The sequence below is a fragment of the Homalodisca vitripennis genome, chromosome 7 (genome assembly GCF_021130785.1).
Source record: "Homalodisca vitripennis isolate AUS2020 chromosome 7, UT_GWSS_2.1, whole genome shotgun sequence".
Taxonomy (NCBI): domain Eukaryota; kingdom Metazoa; phylum Arthropoda; class Insecta; order Hemiptera; family Cicadellidae; genus Homalodisca; species Homalodisca vitripennis.
In genome coordinates this window covers 44,044,916-44,070,194 of record NC_060213.1, presented here as the reverse complement: position 1 = coordinate 44,070,194, position 25,279 = coordinate 44,044,916, and the positions used below count along the sequence as shown (strand labels likewise).

The 25,279-nt window shown below is 31.8% G+C and overlaps 1 protein-coding gene across 1 annotated transcript; it reads left to right on the top strand.

Annotated features, from left to right (window-relative positions):
• Positions 1-383: 383 nt before the first annotated feature.
• On the top strand, positions 384-24,124 carry LOC124366698. Its single transcript, XM_046823296.1, has 4 exons — positions 384-499; positions 7,773-8,041; positions 8,213-8,417; positions 24,015-24,124. Exons 1-4 carry the CDS (start codon positions 436-438, stop codon positions 24,122-24,124), a joined length of 648 nt encoding a protein of 215 aa, XP_046679252.1. The 5' UTR covers positions 384-435.
• Positions 24,125-25,279: the final 1,155 nt, after the last annotated feature.

The following is a 25,279-nucleotide window of genomic DNA, read 5'->3' as shown; positions in this document are numbered from 1 at the left end:
GCTGTTTGAAAAAGAAATATTTTTTTTATTTTAAATAGTAGCTTATTAAATGGACAAGTATTGGTTAATTTTTTTTTTCTTTAAGAAATTTCTATTTTCTTACTTTTATTGATAATAAGTATCACATAAAGTTATGTGAATTGCTTACTATGGTTTTTTTTAATTTATATGTTATGAAATTTCATAAAGCACCAATACAAAAATTATTTACAAAGTATGGGCCGATTAATAATAAGAGCTTTGATATGGTACAATTCATCCTCAGGATAGTCATGATTCGTATTCATTCTCACAGGAAACATGAGGTTGGCTGGATAATTGGTTTTAAAAGAAATTAGTATTTCGAAATTCCAAATTTATTCATTACACAAGCTGTTTTTAATTTGTTACTTTAATTTTCAGGAGTACATCGAATTTAAGAGACAGTGTTTAGAGATGACGGTCGAGAAACTTCTGGAGCAGTTTGTCCTGAGCAAGTATACTGGGCTGGAAAAGCCAGGTAAAGTAATTCATCACTTATATGCATCCTAGACTTATCAGTGAGTGTGATTTTATAAAAAGTATTATTAATCTGTTTGTTTTTGTTTCTTAACATTGCGATTTGAAATGATGGAAGAATTTTATGGATTTTACTAGAAGGTGAGTTTTCTCAAGTAGTTCCGAGAGTAAAGCTAATCTGATCTACTCCCAGAAACGTTTACCTCAATTCTCAGTTCATTATATATATACATATATGTAAACATTCGTTACCATTGAAACTCACTAGGTGTTGTCTATCCCGTCATAAAAGCCTATGTTACATTATTAGAGACAAAAATTTTGGAGGTTTTAAATTGAACTACTTCCAGTTTGTTTTAAATTATTTTTTTTTATTATGGTTTATTTCCAGAAATGGTGTTTAGACACCTTTAATTTTCCAATTCTAATCTTATGACTTATCAGATGAAAAAACCAAAAATGTAATTTAAACTGTGAATATCTCGTCTATTTATAAAGCTATTCAAATTTTCTTTTACTTGAAGTAACCAATCTTCTTTTTTCCCTTGGGGTGGCCTACTGCCATGCACTTAAGCCTCAAGGGCTTTTTGCGCACCCTGAAAACACACCATGGAGGCCCACCAGTCTACAACTTCAGCAGTTCCACAAACCGTCGAAAACAATCTATCAAGTCCTCCTGGGAAAATTCACCACCCCTGTCCAAACTACCAAAGATGGCATACTGCTCTCATGCTATTGCAGGGCAATCAAAGAGCAGGTGCTCAGCAGTCTCCTCCTGCTCATTACACCTTCTATAGAGCGGATCCTCCTGAAGGATGCCGACTCTGTGAAGATGCTTCCTCAGGTGACCATGCCCCGTAATGAGACCAATAACCTGAGAAGACATTGGTCTGTTTAATGAAAGAAGGTCCGAAGTCACCTTGGAGGAAGGTGACTGTAATACCATTCTACTCATTCACAAACCCGGATGCAACCTCCACCTTCTCTCATGCTCCGCGCGAATCCATTTTGAGACAACCCTAGAGGATTCACATCTTGGAACACCGCAGAACGGTTGAGGGCCCGTCATAATTGTTGCTGAGCCCTGGTTGGCCAGGGCATCAGCTCTTTCGTTCCTAAGAATCCCCTCATGACCAGGAACCCAACAAATGGTTACATTGTTGATTCTGGCAAGGGAGGAAACGGCCTGATAGCAATCCCAAACCAGTTTGGATTTAATCATGCAAGAGTCCAGCGCCATCAGCGCTGCCTGACTGGCCGTGAAAATATTAATCGTCTTGCTCCTATATCGCAGACGAAGATTCTTACGAACACATTCCATAATAGCTGCAACCTCCGCTTGAAAGACTCTCGGATACGGACCCATAGGGACCACCAGCTCCCTATATGGTCTCACTCTCAGAATTCCAGCGCCTGTGCCGCTTTTTGTTTTAGAGCCGTCTGTGAACCATTCGAGCTCCGCTGGTGGAAGAGGTTTCCTTCCCTCTGACCAATCATCCCTAGAGGGTACAATAATCCTAAAGGGTTTGTCAAAGGAAAACTTTCGTGGCGTCTGATCAGAGATCATGTGCAGAACATCCTCCTGTATCAGGGTGCTAATTATGCAGTGCCCACCGCTGCAGCCCGACCAGAGTCCCATCTGCTGAAGACAGTAGGCACTCCTCCTGCCCATAGCCCAGGGGGGCGAGGTTAAGACAACAGTCCAGAGCCGCGCTTGGCGCACTAGGAAAAGCCCCAGTGATAGCAAGGCAGGCCATCCTTTGGATACCCGTAACCAATAATAAATATACATGCTTGGCAATGTCATATTTGAAATTTTTAAATAACGGTACATGTTTCACAATTACAAACATTATGTTTCTCAAAGCCTTTTATTTGCTCTGAAAAATAATCATACAGCTGATCTTTTAAACAACATTCAAACATCTTAATAAATATGGGTAGCGGGCTTGCCTTCTTGTTTTTTTTTTGTACTCTAGCACTACTTTAGTACATTTCAATACTTTAGGAAATGTGCCCTTAAATAACATTCAGTTTAAAATATAAGTCATTAGTTTTTTCATGAAATGTATACTTCCTTTTATAATTAAGTTCCGAGTTGGTTTCATTTTTAATTCCAAACCAAGCAGCCTTACGTTAATTTGTACCACTCATAATATATCTGCCAATGCACTGTTTGTGCAAGCACTTGGTTGTAGCAGTTTCTTCCAGGCCAAACTTATAAATTTCACTGTAAATTAGGATGCCATAAGAACGAATTAATTTAAAAAAAGGAAAGTCATTTTTTTAATTTGTCAGAATAATAGCATTACAATTGCCTTCATATACAAAAAAGGTAAGTTTTTAAGTTTGAGCATGAAAATAAAATATGCCTTGATACATGTGAACAATTTAATGATATAAAAGTTTTTATTAATTTCAAATAATAACAAAAGTAGGAAGTGTAGGTATTGAATTACAAGAAACTAAAATAATCTGAATTAAAATTGAAAATATTCAAATGGACGTAATGATTTTTCTCTAAAAAGATATCTTAATTGTGTCATAGAATTGTAATAATAAATGTAAAACTTACAGTTTAAACTGTACCAGAGGTACGATGAGAATGCTTGTGACACAAAATTTAGTTCGAAAACCGTGTGCCTGAGTTCTAGAACCTACTAACCTCACAGCGTAACAGGAACCAGTGATACCACATAACAACTTATATTTCACATTTAGTCTACACAGAAAACAGAATTTTTGAAACGATTAGTCTTATGTACTAAATTTATAATGTAAAAAGTATCAATGAAACTACCTTATACATTTAACCTGAAAACTATTTTTTTTAAATCTACTATAGAAATTATTACAATTCCAACTCAGAGACATTATGTACCAATCAATCAATCTTTATTTAAATTTTCTTTAAGAAAAGTAATGGTGTCAATTACATATTAAAATAATGAGTATATTGCCTATTAACTAAGAAGTCATCCCCTGAAGTTTTCATAACATTCTGGGTAATGTTCATGGGTCAATCCATCAGCCTGGTGTCCAGTCTTTGCCAGCTCCAGTTATCATTCATATGTCGTCTGGTAGCAGGTCGAAAAGTTTTGTTCCGATGTAGGTTGGCTTCCTTGTGAACAGAGCTGTCCTGTGTCTTGGGGGAGGAGTTCTTGACGATTTCCTTGTGTTGTGCCAGTGGTTTTATATTTTTCTGGGGAGGCCAATTTTCATCACTTCTTGAATTTAGATAGCAATGACAGTCTTAATTTTTAGCTGCTTAAAAGCTTCTGTGCGCCTTTCTCAGATCCAGTTCAGCCAAGGATCTTATTGCTGCTCTCTGTATAGTGAGTTGTCTGTTCAGGTTAGTAGCAGAGATGGCACCCCAGATTACAATAATGTATCAAATGTGAGATTCCAGGAGTGCATGACAAGCTAGTTTGGTTACATCTGTTTTGCTTATTTGCTTCAACCTTCTCAATACTTTGACAGCAGAGTTAATTTTTTTTAATAACTCACTTATATGTGGGAAGAGTAAGGTCCAAGAGTTTACTCAAAATTTATCTGTTTAATATTTAAGGCTATGTAAGCATTTATGCTTAGTTCTTCGGCTGTGTTTCCTTTACAAAGTAAGGTGGTGTCATCAGTGTACATGACCACAGAGCTGTAGTAGTTTGAGAAGTCATGAGTTAAAAGAATGAACATTACTGAATCTAGTAGTGAGCGTTGTGGAACCCATCTTGCAATAGGAAGGCACTCTGATCTGACAGACTGAGTTACACAGATCGCTGTTATATGTTTCATCTCAACTAATAGGAGCTGTTCCAAGACGATCTTTTCAATAACTTTCGAGACGGTAGGTATAAGAGAAATAGGTCAGTAACTATTTGTTTCCGTAGCTGGCCCCTTTTTGTACTTTGGATATACTTTACTGATTTTAAATTGAGCTGGGAAAACTCCTTGTTGTAATTATGTATTGATTATATTTGTTACTGGAGCAGTCAGTTCTTTTTTACAGGTTTTTTGTAAGCTTGGCAGATAATTATGTCAACTATCCCTGTCGATGATTTAGGTTTCAGAGTGTCTATCTGTCTGCTCTTTTTATTGTGTTCTTCAAATTTAGTTACAAGCCCCCTTGTATTAGCTTTTTCTTTTTCAAGGAGATTGAGGGCTTCAATTAGTTTTTTTTTTCCTAGCTGGTTAATTCTGGATAAATATGTCTATGCCTTAGTTTACAATAACAGCTTTCGTGTTGTTTAGGCAAGCTATAAATGAGCTGTTTGTTTCATCAAGTTGCTGGTTTTCCTCCAAAACAGCAGAACCTATTTTTGCTGCTATATTTACTTTTTCTTGGTTCACTAGCACTATTTGCAGGATTATTCTTAAGGATACTATGCTCCAGGTCTCTAATTGGGATGTTAAGGATGTGGCTGTTTGTAGAAGTTGTGGGTGTGAGTATATGCGTTCTCTGTACTTATGGGCTTCCCTCACTATCACAATTTGATTTATTGCTCTTTTCATCCTTTGAGTTAGGGTTCATTCCATGTAAAACCAACAAGGAACTCAACATGACCATTTCAGATTTGGTTGAAACTTTGTATATTTATACTCTCTGTGATCCTGAACTAAAATATACTTTTAAAAAATTCTATCCTTCATAGTTTTTTAGTTAAAAGTTTTCAAATATCACAAAATGCTGTGTTTTGTAACATGTAATTAAATATAAAATCTGCTATAACTATAGTTCTATAGTACTAGCAAGCATGATATACAAAATCAGTCCTTATACAATTGCTCACAAATGGACTATCAATATTGTTTCTTTTAAAAAAAATCTATTGAATACATGACTTAAAATATTTAAAATCAAATTTATATCACTTATTTTACTTTCAAATAACAGCTTAATTATTTTTTATAATTAAATATATCTTTTATGGTAAAAAATTTGTTTCCATTATTTTTGTTTTATAAACAAAGAGAGTGGAGTTGACACAAATTACCCACTTGTAACCATATCTTAAAAGCAGACTGTACAGAATGCTATACCAATAACGCTGCAAATGTTTTGACACCACTGATGTATTTTTAACATATCTCCTGATCCCATCATGGTCCCACTCTGAAAATTTTATGGTATACTCACAAATCATGTATTAACCCTCCATCAGGCCCTTAAAATTAGAAACACCATCAGGCGCTCACGGAGGTTTCCTCCAGGTTAGCGAATAATGGATATCATAGTCGTTTAAAAAACTGTTTTTATTTGTTTAAATATTCATACTGATTTAATTACAATGTAATATATTCATTTTTAGAAATTAAATAAAAATTACTCTCTTACGCACTGAATTTTCCAAATAAGAAATTCAAAATCTTAAAAAATGTTATTGTATAAAAACAACATGATTTATTTTAAGGAAGAATGCAATTAATTGTAAAAATGTTTTAACCTACTGTAATAATGTATGGAAATTAACTTAGTTTTTAACTTCTTACAAAAACAACTTACTTCAATTCTTGAGATATTATACAATTGTAATGTCAATTATTACTCTAAAATAAAAATTTATTCTTTACTAAAAATTTTTTAAACACTACACAAAGTTTCAAAACATTTTCCTTCTGGTTCTTATAACGACAATGTTCACTCCATAAACAGTACTGAAATGTTCCCTAACACACGGGTACTGTACTGACAAGTCTCTCGTCTTCATTCTCCATTTCACAAAATTCAAATAAAATATATTGTAAAACTTAAAAAGAAACCATCACAGGTCACACATTTAGGCGCACACGGATTATTACTCCATCAAAACTAAACACAATAAGGCGCTCACGGAGATTTCGTCCAAGCACTACAAACACAACATCGGGCGCTCACGGAGGAATCGTCCAGTCTCGCACGGAAGTAGACCTCATACTGACAGATTTTGACAAAGATAAGCGGGAGGCTATTGTTTCGCTTCCCCGAAAGATGCTCGTAAAGTACACTGCGGGAAATGACTGCCAACTTCAGAAAAGTAGTACTATTTTTAATAATAAAAAATACACGGAGGATTTAAAAAAGCATATATTATATGCTTTTTTAAATTAAAAAAACAAACTCAAAAATTTTTAAAAAACATTTTTTTGAGTTTCACGAAAGGTTTATACTCAGAGTGTTCAAGTTGGGTATTAAAACAAAGCCTATAAGTCCCTCTTTAAAATGAGCTATCTCTCAGCTCTCTAGCAGTAATAGAACTATAGTTATAGCAAATTTTTTATTTAAGTGTGTGTTAAAAAATACTGCATTTTGTGATATTTGAACATTTGTAACTAAAAAACTATGAGAGATAGAGTTTGTTAAAATTATATTTTAGTTCAGGATCTCAGAGAATATAAATAAACCAAGTTTTAGCCAAGTCTGAAATGGTTAAGTTGAAAAATATATTTTATTGGCTAATTGACATGGAATGACCCTTAGGTGAAAATTTAGAGGCATTTCTTTGTGTAAATAAAATGGTGTACAACTATAAATACAGCTTAAAATGTAATGTAATGCTTGTTAAGTAAAGTATGAAAAAGATATAATTTTGCTAATTAACTATATTACTAAATATACAGCTCCGGACCTGTGGAGGAATGGTTATTACAGTGTTTATAGTTGTACAGTAGTATGAAATAAAATTAATATTAAGATATAGTTACTTATTTATTTATTGGAAATTGTTTTAAAGAAACAATTCAATTAATTTTTTATCAAGCAGGACATTATTTGCAATATTCTGAAAGAATGGCCTGTGTATGATTATTATATTAACAGAATATTTTAAATGGTATATAGCAGTTGTATATATAAAATATAGTGTCAAACATTTTACTACAAACCATACAAAAAAGAAATCCCCAGTCAGAAATGAGTTCAACATTTATAAAGATTATTCCTTACATCCACAGTTGAAAGTCAGGTCTTTATTATTGTAACTCATGAAAAAAGAAACTTAAGCCTTTTTCAAAGGGCACAGAAATGTAACTTAAAACCTCCACCTTTATACGTAAATCAGCTTTGCACCTATGTATTTTTATAAAAGAGACCACTTTGCATCATAGAAAAATCGATGCTCTCGTTTAAGATTTTCTTTTGACTCCCCTTAAGGCGATTAAACTTGTTGAAAACATAAATTGTGTGAAAACACACGATTGAAAGGTTGCAGCTTGAGAGAATAACAATGAGTGTTTGGGACTAACTGTTATAGTGTTAGCTTAGCGTGTGAGTGAGGTAGAGCATGGTGTGTACTGTGTAGGGTGTGTAGAGTTCGAGGAGGTGTCAGTGGGCGGTGCTGTATCTGAGGAGACGAAGCCGACACCCGCACCAGGGATCAAGCGTGAAGGTAATGCCAGTCAGTGGTCAGGAGCTAAACAATCCCGCCGGACTACCTCCCTTCTCAATCTCTTCATGCCTAACTCCCAGGGTATGTCTTCGTCATCCCACATTTGTATTGTTTCTTTTACTTCCTCATCTATTGTTTCTGTCTCTTTGTTTTTTTTTTGTCATTCATTTTTCGTACAGTCTGTAAACTTTTCTTTCAGTTTCTTTTAAGTCCAATAAGATTTTCTTTTGACTCCCCTTAAGGCGATTAAACTTGTTGAAAACATAAATTGTGTGAAAACACACGATTGAAAGGTTGAAGCTTGAGAGAATAACAATGAGTGTTTGGGACTAACTGTTATAGTGTTAGCTTAGCGTGTGAGTGAGGTAGAGCATGGTGTGTACTGTGTAGGGTGTGTAGAGTTCGAGGAGGTGTCAGTGGGCGGTGCTGTATCTGAGGAGACGAAGCCGACACCCGCACCAGGGATCAAGCGTGAAGGTAATGCCAGTCAGTGGTCAGGAGCTAAACAATCCCGCCGGACTACCTCCCTTCTCAATCTCTTCATGCCTAACTCCCAGGGTATGTCTTCGTCATCCCACATTTGTATTGTTTCTTTTACTTCCTCATCTATTGTTTCTGTCTCTTTGTTTTTTTTTTTGTCATTCATTTTTCGTACAGTCTGTAAACTTTTCTTTCAGTTTCTTTTAAGTCCAATACTTTTGTCCCACCATAACTTAAATGTGTTCACTGCCTTTCTGTGTATGAAATTTTGTCTTTTGTATTTTTTCCTCTTTAATATTTTTATATCATAAGATTTTAATATGAAAAAAATTATAGCTTTAACAGAAACAATATCTTAACGTTCATGAATTGATTAAAGAGTAAATAAAACATCTCGTTATTAAATTTTAAATCATCAAATTTTAATCATATTAAACTGTCAGTATTCATACATTGGACGTAGTAAAAAAGCTGCATTACTCCTCTGTATCTACTGCAATGTATTTGTTTAATATAGAATAAGAGTGTAAATTATGAATATAATTTCATTCTTATGGTTTATTAATATTATTGTGTTTAGTTGTATAAAGTTTGACTATAATATCATTATCTCTGTTTGTAGGATCTATGGGTGTATGTTCATTAGCACAAGTACTTCATTGTAATTACACCCTATTAAAACCAGTCTCATAATACAGTGGTAAAAGGTTATAATTGTGCATTGCAATACCGTATATCAAAAGTTAATAATTTTATTACTGAAAATTCTTTTACGTATGAATATATATGTAGTCTAAAATGGATTATGATTCATCTCAATGATGGAGCGTCAATATTTTTTTACTTTTACATTTTACATTTAAATTGTTTTTTTCTTCTGTAATTTAATTTTGATATGTATGGTAAGAGAGATAAATTGTTTTAAATAATCATTAACATCTGGAGGATAATGAAGAAAATATAAAATGTTATATGTAACACAAAACACGCAGGACACTTCATGAAGAAAACCAACTCAGGTGGTAGTAATAGGTAAAGCCATATCATATTAAAAGGACTGTTTCAATTTTGATCAGTGGAAGACATTATGCGATGTATGAGATCCAAGTGAAAAGAGTAAAGTGTGGACAAGTTAAGTTACATTCTAGAATAATTAAGAAAGACAGAATAAGAATTCAGGAAATGAAAACAAGATTGACTGAAAAATTATCGTATGATATAAAGAGATAGGAATAACGACAGAAAGACCGAGCAATTGATACAAGGAGGTAGAGATAGAGCAAGACACGGATTGGGTGTTTTATGAAGATGGTAAGATGTAAAGAGTACAAAAAAGATAGAGGAAGACAAGAAAAATGTGTTCAAAGTAGATCTGACATCGCTCTGAAATAAATAAACTAAGCATATTACATATACAAATATTTGGTTCAATTTTCCATTTTTTTTACTAAACAATGTATTATTGTAACTATTAGCATATACGGTACAACTTAAAATTAAATTCCTTAATAGTATGTTATTTTTATCTTTCCTCATAACCCGGTTATCAAATTTTCATATATAAACATAAAATGTAATTAAATTCAAATCATTAAACTAATGTTGATGAAGCTCTATGAAAGTTATTTCCTTTCTCAACCTTAAAGCTGCATCTTACATTTTAATATTTCACGAATTTTGATCTTGAAAAAGTAGTATTTTTAGCAGTTAAAATTAACCCAGGCTTCTCCCAATTGCTGTTCCTATAATTTATAAATGAAAATAGGGTTTCATTATGTTGTATGACTGTACGTGTTGTGCGAAACTACATTATTGTACATATATAAAAACGTGTTTTATAATAGTGCAGGTTAAATCCTGGATTTGGTATCTCGTAATTGAAGGCTATGACTTAGTAGTCTTTAATGAATTCACATGATCTGAATTAATTTTGTTAGAAATGTAGAGATTCCTTTTTTATCGAAAAGTGTTAAAAGCTTTAACATCTCAGACAATTCTATTTTGACACATATTCACTTAATTTAGCTCATCACATTAAAGAGGGAAAAATGTCCTAATTAAGTAATTGTTTAAGCCCTATTTTACGCCATATTATATGTGCACATAATTGTCAATTATATTTGAGGCGGACAAGATTTATAAAAAAATTTGTCATAAATTACGAGTTGTACTCCATCGCTTTTAAAAATCTACAGTTTCAACAAGATAAAATTAGAAAAATTTCATGTCAGCTCTACTATATATATATAATTATAATGTATACTAATCAATGTGTTGAATAGATGTAAATTAGATGAATGAATGATATAAATTAGATATATTAATATATAAAACTATAGACTTCGTTTCGTTTGAGATTATTCCACATAGTTTTAAATTTATCAAGAGTTAATTACATCATTTAGCTACTATATTGAACAAAAAATGCAGATCAATTCTACATTGTATTTATTTAGTTGATAAGGAAGGTTTCACTCTTTGAATTATGGGAGGGTGTTATGGGGAGTCAGCGCAAATAACCATTTCTTCAAAGCATTCAAAATTCAGAAGCAAGCGATTCGCATAATCGCAAAAATGAAATTCCGAGAATCGTGCAAAGAAGCCTTCAAAACGTTGCAACTGTTGACTCTGCCTTGTCTCTACATTCTTGAGACAAGCTCATTTTGTTTGTCCAAATGTGCATTAACCCGGGGCCGTGACATACACGAGTATGAGACAAGAGGCAGAGATGCCTACCGAACTGGAAGACACAGGACGGGGGTTTACGAACACTTGCCCTCCCAGGCAGGTATTCGGTTCATCAACAAGTTGCCAGATCAGTTAAGAAATGCCCCAACGCCTAAATGTGTTAAAAACTCATTTAAGACGCTTTTTAGTGTCGCAAGCATTTCATAATGCTGACGAGTTTATGGCATTCGACTGGGTGACCGCACAATTAGCAAACTGACTACCAGCGCTGGAAATGGGAATATAGGCTGGATGAATGTGGAGTGGCTAAAAAGTTGTATGTTTGAATGTGGTTTGAGGCAAAATTAAATTTTTAAATTTTAGATATTAATTTTAAAATATCTTGACGGTTGCTATACATGTGATAATGTCCTGGCAATAAAAAATTGATTTGATTTGATTTGAATTCAGGGTCCAAAAACACTATCCAAATTCAGAAGGTAATATTTTTAAGTCATGATTAAGTAAGTCTCAAGATAAGAGTCTATTGTGTTTTTTATGACACTCAAAATGAATATTCTTATACTTTTCCTATTATTAGCATGTTTCCTAATATTTAAATGTTTTTTATCACTAGATTCATGATTTGTACTAAAAAAACCACAAATTGTTAAAGCCGACAACCTTATTACATAAGTACTTAACTTAGTAATTTATTTATACGTATCAGATATTCGTTCTTAAACTTTGAATGATTAATATTTGAGACTGCATGTTAAATGTTTGGCATCTAAAACAAAGAAAATAGGAAAGACACCCGTAAGGATGAAGGCAGGATACCGTTATTTATATCTTCAATAATCGAAGTGTCAGCCATACATACAAGGAGTGTGAAAACTTCTATCCTATCACTACATCAGATATTGTCTGTCGCCTGAATGCAACTGACTCCATATTGCCTAGTGGAAATGAAAATATTTGGAAAAGATGTAACCTATTATAATATAAATCCATGTTATGTTTTGACAAAGGCCACTAGTCGCTCGACGCTACGTTAGTAATATTGACAAAGACTTAAGTGACATAAAATTGCGGTCATACAATATAATCAATCCCCTCTATTACCTCGCCGTTGCTAAATTTATTGTATATATTTTGTGCTTGTACCATTTGAAAGAAATATAATGTAACACAATAATGATACACGACTATTTATATGGCAATATTAATACCAAACACTCTTTTTATAAGATTTATTTATTATAATCGATTACATTTTTAACAATATTATATTTCAAAATCTTATCAGTAGTAACTAAACAATTTGAAATTGACAATTTAGTGGCAATTTACTTTTAAATATCTTTCTTCATTTTCATGGTGTAACAAAAATATTGGAGAGTTGTATTCCAATAAGAGACTATAATAAACTATAGAAATTTAAAAAAATGCTGGAATTTGGAGTTTTCTTTTATTTCCAAATGTTAAAGCCACATTTTAATTAGGCAGCTTGTTTAAAATACTTGTGTTTTCCTTCACAGTTGCTAAAAAAAATTTAATTACACTAGGGTTTTACAACCTACAGAACTCCGTATTAACAGAATAATTATGAATAAAAAAAATGAAAAACCTTTTTGGCAATAATATTTTTCATGCTCAATCTCCTTCATTTGAATATTTTATTTTAGATTAACACCAGTGTAAAGTTTAATGGTGTTAAATTCAATGAGAAAAGCATTATAAGCAACAAAAAGGGTGTAAGAGTATTTAAATTGAATACATATATTTTTATGTGAGTTTGGAAAAAAAGAACACTAACAAACATTAGGCCTTGACTACCACGGTTTAGTAAGTAAAACTAAATGTGAGTACAACTGAAAGTAGTACAATGTGTGAAACCCCTTGGAGTTTAAATAATCAATATAACTTCTAGTAATTGCTTATATTTCTAAACAGTATTTAAAATTACGATTACATTCTTCGGAATATATTGCTTATACATATACAGGGCCACAAATTAATTAAATAAAACACAAACTTCATTACTCAAAAATACAGTACTTTACCATCAATTCTATAAATAAAGATCCATTTATGCGTTAGAAATTCTAACTAAAAGTCGTTCAATATTGTTTAAACATATTGATTCAGATTAATAATATTTAATAAATTCTTACAGGACTTAGTTATCTTATGTGTTTTCCAGTAAGTAGAATCAAGCAATCAACTACTGTAGTTATGAAATTACAGTGCAATTATGCAAGTTACTTATAATAATGTAGGAACACGCTAAATCGCGTTGCACAGGCTTTCCTAAGGATGCATGCAAAAAAATGAATTATATAACTTATTTCATATCCTGCGGACAGATAAAGAGCCATTTAGAAAACCCTTAAACTTTAATTATTAACGACTTAATTTAATTATGTTTTAAGTCGTTAAAGAGGAATTAATACAGTATACTTGATACGACTGACCTTGTAACAACCACAGTTATTAAACCATAACATAAGAACAAATTTGCATCATTTCAGATAATAATAGTTTCCTCATCGAAATAATGACATCAATATTTATATTTTGTATTTTAAGCAGTTCCATTACTGTAAAACATACACAAAATCACATAAACGTAAATTCATTTTAGTAGTACAACTATTATAATATGCTTGAAAATTACAAAATGGTACATTTTTAAAAGTAATTCCAGTAACAGATGTCCGGAATTGAAAATCTATCGGAGCGGAAACCTCGTTCTGAACGAACATGTAAATCCGTTTCCGGTCGTGGCTTGAATAACAAACTATAAAAACTTGGGAAGCTGCACTCAAGGGACTTCTTTGCCGTTATAAACTAGATAGACGTTTACAATTACATCTGCTTAGGAACAAACAGTTCTAGTATATAATTTGACATCACAGAGTATATTCTTTTTAGGAAAACCTATATAATTTATATACGCTAAAATAAAACATATACACATTGTATATAATGTTATAAATGTTTTACCGATCATGTGAAATATTTATTTGGGGGAGGATATTACGTAACGAAAGTCTATACTGGAATCTATCCTTACACCTAGAAGGAGTGATGTTCGGCGGTGAAGAAATACTTCTTCTACGAGCATCACCAAAACTTTTCTAAAATATAAATTTGCCAATTGGTGACCATAATTGTTCCTTCTGTTGTTTTGTAACTATATTATATCAATTTAGCTTCAAAAACATCGAGATTAAAAATATTTGAATAGGGCAAAGGTTACCTTAAGGAAGATACTTTGCTATGGAGGAGAAATACCTAAAGTAATAGCAAACAAGAGGATTAATTTCATATACGCAATATACATGTTAGTTGAAAACGGTAAAGTATGAAATAAAAAGTTATATAAATCCCTCATGGTCGTCCGAATGTGATATAGGTAAAGACTCTTCGTTATATAGAGTTACTCCATATTTTCTGTTTTATTTTATACTTTACTATACAAATTATAGAACATCTGCTAATCAAAACATTTATTTGTTTTGATTGGAGGACTACAGAAAACGGATTGTGGAAATTTAAAATTTATAAAATGTCTTTTTTCTGATCATCAACTACACATCACTGATATCTATGGTTTGATGAAATATATTAAATTTAAAAATCCAGGATAACTGGAAGAAAGTAGGAGAAGGAAATAAATAAAGTCACCAGAAAATCATTGGTGTACTGTTTGTTTATCATGGTTGTACAATTTATTCTTCAATCATTGTACGGTGATATACAGATTTTATATTACTTTATAATTACAAGCCCTGACTGTCTTCCTAGTTTATTACATATTAGTTTTTTTCATCAGGTTTTGAAATTTTGTTGAAACTATGTAGAATCCTAAAGCAAAATTACCTATACGAGAAACCAAAAGAATATATAAACTATATCTTATAATGTCCCGTTTTTGCCTAGGCTATTGTCAAGTATTTTTTGGTCGTGAGTTGCATTTCGTCCAGATACAACGTTAAGGTTCATTTTCTTTTGCCTGGACTCCAATTAATTGTTCAGGTATAGTTGAAGTTTAATTAATTTTCTTACTCTATTCTTTCTTATTTGAGCGGACACTTCATTAACAAATGTTGAAGCTTTAATTGCATATATTTGAACGCATTGTATTCTCGCCTAAGGAAGAGGATCGATTTCAAACCTCGAAACGTGTCCGATACAGTATTATAATTTTAAAAGTTCTCTGTCGTAAATAATAAACTTTAAACAAGGAATATATCTTATAAATTGAAAACTATACAGTAAAAAACTTCGAGTACCTTTATTACGTAATAAATAGTAACAAATATTTTTAAATCCACGTAATAATTAAATATAAAAGTGGTGTTTCTATTAGAGCGAAAAGCATACACTTATTACTGATAAAATTAAGGTAATATTTTTAATATATTACTAGAAATTCAAAGCATAACGTAATGAAATTTAAAGTAAGTGAACAATCAAATAATATTTACCAACATGCTCTCCTTGGTCACGTTCAGCGGTGATCTGGACAGGAACGAGTAGTTACTAGTAGACAGTAACTGACATGACATACTAACACTAGTTAACCCTATTAAACATCAGTTTGTTATTGCCCAACTTAATTTTTCTCCCCGTTCACGTTTATAAAACCTCTACATCGTTATGAGTAGGTGTTTCATTAAAATATTCACGCTGTAGTAACCGTGAATTCAGCACGACTGGTAAATCCTTGTGGTATTTATGATTATGAACTTCCGCCGCAGGAAACGTTTCACTAACTTAAGTTGTGCATATCAGCTTATATGATGAACTTATAAACTTAACACCAGATATATTTTGTTGTTTGATATTCTTTTAAAGAAACAAATATTGGCTGAAATCATATATTTCACAAAAATATAGTTATATCAAGATATATCTTTAATTAAAGCCATCAAAAATATATACATAAATCAAAATGTACATTAAAATAGTTAGTTCTGTAACATTGAGTGCAATTAGTTGTTAGGTTACCTATGATGCGTATCAAACGTACTGAATGGTCTCACAGACAGATATTCTGATGGAAAAATAGCGACATCATCAGATGACATTGTTTAGGTGTCAATGTATATCTTCACCTTGAGCTCGGATATATGTAACCGTATATGTGGCAGCTGGTTTTTGTTGGAATATAATTGTACTAGTTTTTATGAGAATATGTCATGGAACATTCAGAATTATTTCGGAAAATTTGGAGTGTATCGAGATATGTTTAAACATTGCGTGTAAACATTCTGATAACTTGTAAAGTGAATTTTAATTTTAAAAGCATATTTTATGTACTACTAAACCAATTCATAAACAAAGAGAATAACAATTGCTTATAAACTGTTTCTATGGCGACAGTTTTATTTATACACTGTTGTATCGGTATTTTGTATATTGAAATGTAAAGCTCAACTATATAGTGCATGTCCCCACATGGCATTTGGCTGAGCGTTAGCCATGGATTACCTTATCTTGAGAATACATTGGTGTATAAAACAGATTTTGTTTTATATTTTACTATCTTTAATGTTTCTGTCAAAATTCCTTTCCAGTCTGTTCGTGTACTTGTAATTCTTAGTTTGCGAGGTATGTATAATATTTCTAACTCAGTTTCTTTTTGGTTTAACATGTATGCTCATTGTTTACATTTGTTAAACATTTGTGTCTTTATTTTTGTTACTCAATGGGTGGTCTAAACTTGTTGGATAGACATAGGCGATCACGTTTAATCGCACTACTGTTTCATATTGGCGGGAATAATTTAAAATTCGTCTCTAGATTGTAATGACACCACGCGACATCATGTAAACTTTGTATAATGGAAATCTGGGAGTGGTGGACCTCAATTTCGTTGCTACTTTTGGGCCAAGCCCAAATTAGTTGATAGTTTTACTATTTAAATAATTTGTGATTTTTATTTTACCTCACTCATTTTAGATTAGTTTCCTATTTATCTGCATCATATTTTGTCGTCTTTCGCGACCGTGGACACATGTAGATCCCAGTGTAATTAGGTATTCCTACATCTTTATGCGACAGGAATCTAATTCTGAAATGTTTACTCTTGTCTCAAGTATTAAATGCGCCTGTAAGCAGTGTTTTGTCCCTGTTACAGCGGTTTGGAAGGATGATCTATCTCAGCTATGAGTGTACTTGGCGCGTGAGACGTTGTACCGTTATATCCGTGTGTCTCGTGATAGTTATAATTTAATAGTTTAATTATTAATATGTACCTTTCAAATAAATTATGAATGGAAGTACTTCTCTTTCACACTTAATAACGCGGAGAAAATAATAATATGTACATATCGTTCGAAGAGGATCCCAAGGAATGGAAGGCATGCGTTACATTAAGTATTCAGAAGCTGTTGCTTAATAAACGCTTCTAGGGAAGAAGATATCTAAGGAATCAAGCCTACTCTATTCATTAGATTAATCCAATAATTCATTTATATCTTTATAATACTATCTTACAAAGACTAGAACTTATATGAATATATTGTTTCAGGAACCTTTTTTATATTATTTCCCTGTTTATTGGAAAATAATTTAGGACATTATTGTCTTACATTGTTTATATTTTTATAAATAGCATTATAGACGAAAAATAATACACCACATTCAGGAAATAGACATTAAAAAATACTTTTTTTTGAATGGTTACTAACAGTATTTTCATTTTAAAGCGACTCTGAAAATATAAATAAATGATGAGTGAAATATGAAATCTCTGTTGTAAAACATTTCCGTATCTGGAATTTAAAGTGTATCAATGGATTTAAATTACATCCAAGAGGTAATAAACAGTAAACATCATGTTTTAATACATCTATTGACAACATTAAAAAAGATAATTTAGAAAATTAAAATATTTAGCGATATTTAAAAATTAAAAAAAAATAAATAATAAGGGATGGATGTATATTTGGAGTCGTAGTGTATGGGAAAATGGGGACTAAGATAAAAGATAAGGGGGAGAAGCTAATCGCTTGACTCACAAATTCATACTCATATATGCTAAAATGAGGCTATATCTTACTAGATTTTGTGTTTAATGGAATAGAATTAAGTTATGAAAACAATTTATGAATAAGAAGGTATAATAAATGGGACCGAACACACTTAAAAGTATCCTTGTGAAGAATAAAAAACAAAACAAAAAAGTAATTGAAAAACGCACACTCAATGCGTGATTGAACACTACTTCAAGTCAAAAAGAACTAAAATAAGACCTTAATACGGAATACGATACTGATTAAATAATTGTGTTTAAATAAAATCAAATAATAAATGAAAGAAATAAGACAACGAAGAAACGGTTGAAATGATGGCAACAGAATTATCATGAAATCAGACCTTGGTTATTATTTAATCCTAATGGAGACGAAAGGCAAAAAGCATATTCAAAAAAACCGGTGCACATTGTAAAGTTTTAAAAAGAGTGTATGTATACTTTAGAGGATAATATTTTAGTTTGTATTATTTTTTTATTGTTGTGAAATAAGTCGTATAAATTAAATGATTGAAAGCAGAAGAAATTTTAAATACCTAATACCAGTATTTAGCGGTAAAGCATAAAACACAAAACAGTCTTTATTTCAGCTTTCCATACATATTATTTAATATTTTAGCTGCTTATTATTTTGATTCTAATTTTTTCAAAATTTAAATATTTACTATTAAAAGAACTGAGATTATCACATTGGACTATGATATTTTGTAACAATAAGCTGTGATATAAATTTATAGTAAGTAAAAATATTGTGACGTAGAAATTCTAGAATAAAAGACAGTAGAGTAAGGCATATTGCGGGTTCACTATATTCCAATTATACCCTAGAGAGTGTTTCACAGCTTCACGATGTGAAACCCTTATGTAAATTAACTTAGCGAGCTCATAGTTGAATATTCTGATCAATATTTAATATTTTAATGAAGTCTTTTTGCAATGTCCAAGATACAACTATATTAGTGTAATATATGACAGAAACTATAGTAAGGTATGAATTTCCTGTTGATTTTTACGTTTCTCTCTTGAATGTAATTTAGCACCTTTTTCAAAGTAGATCACATAGTACACTGTGAGGCAAAAAAGTCTGACAAACTTATTTTCAACATATGTACTAAAATCCTTCTGCAATCCATTAGGAAAAGTAAATGATTTTTTAGTAGACATATAAAAAAGTTGCCATACTTGAGCCCTTGAAATCTTATGCATGCTATTGTAAGCTTTTTCCAACTCTAACGTTTGTACTAGTCAGTTATTAACCTTCCCTGGCTGCAATGACGCAACCCTGTTACTCGTTATTGGTTAATACAAGTTACATCCGATGTTCTTGGAACTAAATTCTTGGCGGATTAATATCGTAATTAGCAAGCGTATTAATTTTTTTCTCTCGTGAACTTTGTACCTGCCGTTCCTGCTGCCGAGTAACATCTCACGCGCCTTGCCCATAAATGAAATTTATATTTTTGTATTATAAATTAGCCCTTTCATACGAGACGTCTGATTGTGTATGTAAAGTAAAGTTGTAAATAGTAAAGTAACTTACCATGGTTTATATTATATTTGGAACATTAATATGGATAATAGTTTGATGATATCCTTCTGACCACGTAGTCATGGATCTTTAGTTTCTGGCTAAATGGCTAATACAGTAGTAAATCTGTTTTAAGCAAGTTTAACTTGTAGTCTCTGATTTTAACTTCGAGTCTCTTATTTCAACTTCGACTCACTTATTTCAACTTAGAGTCCTTTATTTTAAATTCAAGTCTTCCAGCATTAGTTTTTTTCTCTTCTAGTCAACTAATCTTTACTTTTTCTTATGATGGCTGCAATTTAGAGCCAAGATGATGACGCCCGCGCTTGTGAGTCAACACATGAACGTGAAGGGAAGTAAATTTTAAAGTTTTATAATTATTAGGTTTGTATGAAAAATTCCCATAGAACATTGACACCATTAGGCCCACACCCATGATATAAATTAGTTCATTGTCACTCAATTTGACAGCAACGTGGCAATGCATAATTTTATTTTTAACATCTAGAAGTAGCGCTTTTATGTTTATTTGCAACAGTTAAACATTGAAGTAAACTTTTAAAATCGAGTATTCATTACTACAAATTCAGTGGTATCGAACCCCATGTGTTTCGACCATTCGGTACTAATAGACAAGGGAGAATTCTATGATGACATCTTACCATAGAATTTGGCTAAGCGTTAAAGTCGTTTATAGTTTAGAAGATTCCTCAAAATTGAATTTTCGTTAGAGATTATGTAAAATATTGATGTATAAGTTTCTCAGCTTGATAATACCCTTAATGCAAGAAATAACACTATAAACTTTTACATTAAAAATCTTTTCGATAATCCAAATATATTTTTTTAAGCCGAAGAAGGGGTTGTACCTAAACGTATTGATACGCCTACCTTGTCTAGTATTGCTTAAAAAGTATTTTATGTGTATTAATAAATGGAACCAAATGATAACAGTAACTTTATCTGAAGGGTGGGTAAGATAGCAATTATTGTGTTTTTGTATATATTTAGCTGTCAGTTTTAAAGTGGTAAGATAAAGAAGTAAATTATGTTTAAATTATTTGGCTTAAAACTATATTAAAATGAATTATATCTTGACCGATATTTACATTTGTTGAACCTTTTAAAATTGGCACACGTGACTTCCTTTTTCAGGAACATGCTGTAAATAGCAACAGTTTAAAAATGTAATCAACTAGCCAATAAATGTCTTATTAAGCTGGTTTGCTATGTATTTCCAGGATCAAGCTCATACCGTTAACCTTATCAAATAGTGAACTGCTGGTTTCGGATACCATGTATATTGTTTATTCAGGACGGATGTTTAAAAGAGGTCACCTTTATGATCTTGGAAACTATAAATCTAACGGAAAATTTGAAATTGAGACATTTACTAAATATTAGATAAAATTAAAAAGTAAATACTTGTAACTTTAAAAATTCTGCCATTTTCTAATATATTCATCCATAATTCATGATTTTTCTTACAGAACACCGTGTAAATTGAAATACTTAGGAGGCGGACAGCATTTATTTTGTGTTTGTCGAGGGAATTAAAAGTTTCATTCATTTGTGATGAATGCCTGGCTAACTACTGTAACTACAAGACATATCAAAAATTAAATGACCTACAGGCCTGAAACTTTGCATGCATCCTTTGCAAAACTTTTCACGCAACATGGAGTGTGTTTTAATTCTATATTGCCGTATAAAGGTAGTTTAACTACACTAGATCTTATAATGAAATCGATTGAAGTCAATAATTTTGATCAATGAAAATTTAGAAATTAAGAAAGGTAATAATGAGTAGAAATATTATCCTTCGAGGTCACTAAAAGACATAAGGTCAGTAGAATAGAATAAAAAAGTGATATTCGGAAATTTTAATTTCATATAAGGAGATGTTTTATATAGGGACACAATGGGAAATAGTATACTCTATAAGTTGGCTTGCGTTAGCCATGAAACAAAATGTCCGTAAACTGATTCCGTAAGTAATAATTTTGCATTGGATAAAAGAACCCAGCAATATTAATAATTAACGTATTGTATAATAAATTAAGTAATTTAGTTATTACCATTTTCTGTTTTATCAAGGGCTTCGTAGTGGAATATTACGTTCTTTACGCTTAATTTCCAAATCAAATAATATCAAATAAAATAAATGGGGCTTCAATCTCAATAATTTGGGGTTTTTAGGCGGGCTCTTAGAAAAATATTTCAAAGACGCATTCATTTCATGGTTAACATTATTGATAATCAGCCTTATGTCATGTTCCAAATTTGTGGTTTCCAATTTAATAGGAAGTTTTATTATTAAGAAATGTATTTTAAGTGTTCAGGGCTATAAGACGGTTATTAGTTTTTAAAGGCTGTTAAATTATGAAGTCTGTCAGTAATTCGTTTGTAATTTGCCAGACAAGTGTTTTTTCATAATATTATTAAAGTGTAACATCATAATTCTCAACTTCTAACTTAAATATTTATTAACTGTTATACACCGCCAGTACTTGGGAGTAACTAACTTAAAATAAAATTATTTTTCCATCTTCTAACTTAAATTTATTTCCCTTGGTAATTTTTTTACTGATTATGTAAATATAAAACAGATATTTATTGCAAAGTAAACAAAGACGATTATCTATTAGTACACTGCTGAATTAAGAAGTAATAATTCTAAACTCTGTATCTTTTTAACATACTTACTTATTCTTATTGTTTATTCTATTAAAACTAAAAAAAAATAATACAACATTTTTATAAAAACTACCCTAAGGGTTATTGACGTGACAACGTCATAAATTAGGTTGCGGCTCGGAGTCACTCATGAAAAAGTGTAACGCCCGGTAACGTTACGATGCCCGTCCAGTGGGTCCGCCGCACGGGATCCGCACGGGATAAAGCAGATAACTGTGAGTCCGCCGCACGGGATAAAGCAGATAACTATGTTTATTCGTGAAAATGTGGAGTGCTTAGATTCGTCATTTACAACAACTACAACAATAAAGGTAAATAATTGTACACTGATATTTCATTATCGTAAACTATGATTGATTGATTAATTGTTAGACTGACACAAAAGTTGAGAAACTGAGTTTATAGGTTATGTCATACTATTGACAAATGTTGATAGTGTTAAGTAAATTATTAGTTTAAATCACTCTGCAATCAATCGTAAGTCGATTGAGAAGAAACAGCGCGTATTGCTAGTCAAACATTTAAAATAACAAATTATAACCTCTAACCTGTCATAACAGTGCGACCAAACAAACGAACTAAACCGACCAATCACCACGCGCGGAGTTAGAATTTAACTGTGTTTAGCAAGAATTTCAAATTCCAATTTTAGTAAATGTTTTATTCAACTTTACCATTTACAATAACAAATTTTAATTAATTTCAAATTATGTACAATGTTTTAGTAAACAAAATATATTTCTATAGTTTAAATTTGTGGAATTCTTATTTTCATTCAATTCCTTGTTCCTATTGTGCAATTTAATAATATTCATATCAATAAATATTCTACCGAGAAAAAAGACGTTGTCACGTAAAATCTTCGCCCGTAAAACCGACTTTACAGGCAACCATAATATTTTTTTTTATAATAGGTGCAATATGATAATTTTATTATTATGGCTTTTGTAGTTTTCAAACAACTATGTAGCCTTGAAGTTCTTCTTCAATGCAACAAGTATGTTGGTCCTACCGTTGTTACAATTGCTCCAACTCCATCATGACAATTAAATATGTCACTATCATTCCTGCCATCTGAAAATTAAAACCATTTCTCAAACACAACAAAAGTTCAGAGATATACCATGTATATATTACACAGGTTAACATAACTTATCAGAGTTATTGCATATTTGGTGAAATATTTTCCCTAAAGGACAGTTCATTGTTACAAATTATGCCAAGTAAGATATATATATATATATATATATATATATATATATATATATATATATATATATATATATATATAAAAGGTAAATTGTATCTGAAAGAAATATTATTTAACTAACTTACCACTTTTACTATTTTCAGATCAATGTGAAAGAGATTAAACACAGAGAACTCTACTTTTCTGCTGTTCATTAGTAGAAGAGTTCTTTTTACCTGCAACAAGTAAAATAACTAGAAAATGTTACTTAAATACATTATACATTAAAGGAAAATGTTAAAATGCTATTAATTTCCATAACCTCATTAGCTTTATATCTTTTCTCATTATTTAATATATAGAGTTTTCTATCACTTACCAAATCTCTAGTTATGGGCTGCAGGTCCAAACTGAGATGGCAGTTCATATAGAAGACAGTTTTCCTTGCCTGTTATTAAAGAAACCATTACTTGTAACAAAAACAAGTAGTTTTATTACTTGTATACAATAAAATTATTTAGTTTACTATTGTTTCTATATTTTTAGGTTATTGTATCCCAATGTTCAAAGCAGCACGGACTGGACTGTGGTTAGTGATGTCCACAGGCCACTCCGTGCTCCTTTATGGGGCAGAGGTGTGGGCAGACGCTCACTGAACTTTTAATTCCTGACAGATCACGGCTATTTCAAGTCGTACCTGAAAAGGATGGGCAAGACCGGTTCACCGGATTGCATCTACTGCCCGGGCGTTCCCGACGACGCGAAACACACCTTCTTCCGCTGTCCGCGTTGGGAAGCCCCCTTCCTGGAGGCCACAAGAAAACTTGGTGTTTTTTCGGTGGATACGGTCTGCGAAAAGATTATGGAGGATGAGGGGAACTAGGATTGTTTGTCACAGTTTGTCCGGGGCATCCTCCTGGAAAAGAAACCCGATCTGGACCGCGAAGTGGCCCAGATCCCTTGTCCGAGCGACTGGATAAGGAGCAAACCCCACGGGCTTAAGCCAAATTTAGGCATAGCCTGAAATAATATTATAAACAATCCCAGGTTAGAATCCTAAAGAGTAGAGGAGGTTTTTTAGTGGGTAAACCCGTTTTTAGGGGAGTCCCACACTACAGGCTGGCCACATGCGTGCGTAATTGCATTTTTCCTGCCTCTCCCTAAAAAAAAGAAAATGTTCAACACGAGATTTATAGAACCAATACGTGCTCTATGCATTGTGTTCTCTTTAGTAATTTAGGAAAAGGTGTACTTTCCTTTGGGAAAAAGTATCTTAGTGTTCTGCTGTTTATAGGACCTTTTAGACTATGCTGTAGCATTATTTCACACTCCTAGGCTACGCAATATGTCTTATAGGACAAGTCTTCAACAATAAGACACCCTTTGAAATCATACATATATAAATAAATACATAATAATTTGTACATAAATAAATACATATTGAAATAATATTTTCTGTGACCGATGTAATTTTAGTGATATAAATATTAACCTTAAAGAAATCTCTTACGTGACATAGTAGTTTGGTCGGTATATATTTTTTCATAAAGTATCATTAAATTCATATTTATAAATAGTTCTGTTTTAAATTTGTAATACTAAACACATGCACAGATCGCTACATGTGCTCGATACGTTGCACCTGTTTGCATAAATAAACCTATATTTTCAAATGATTCCTTATCTAGTGCATATTTACTGTATAATTATTTAGAAAGGATACGTCAATGTTATGATAATACATATAAATACAAATCGTATACATCACAAGTTTATATTTATATGCAATACCTCAAGTTTACTGATTATAT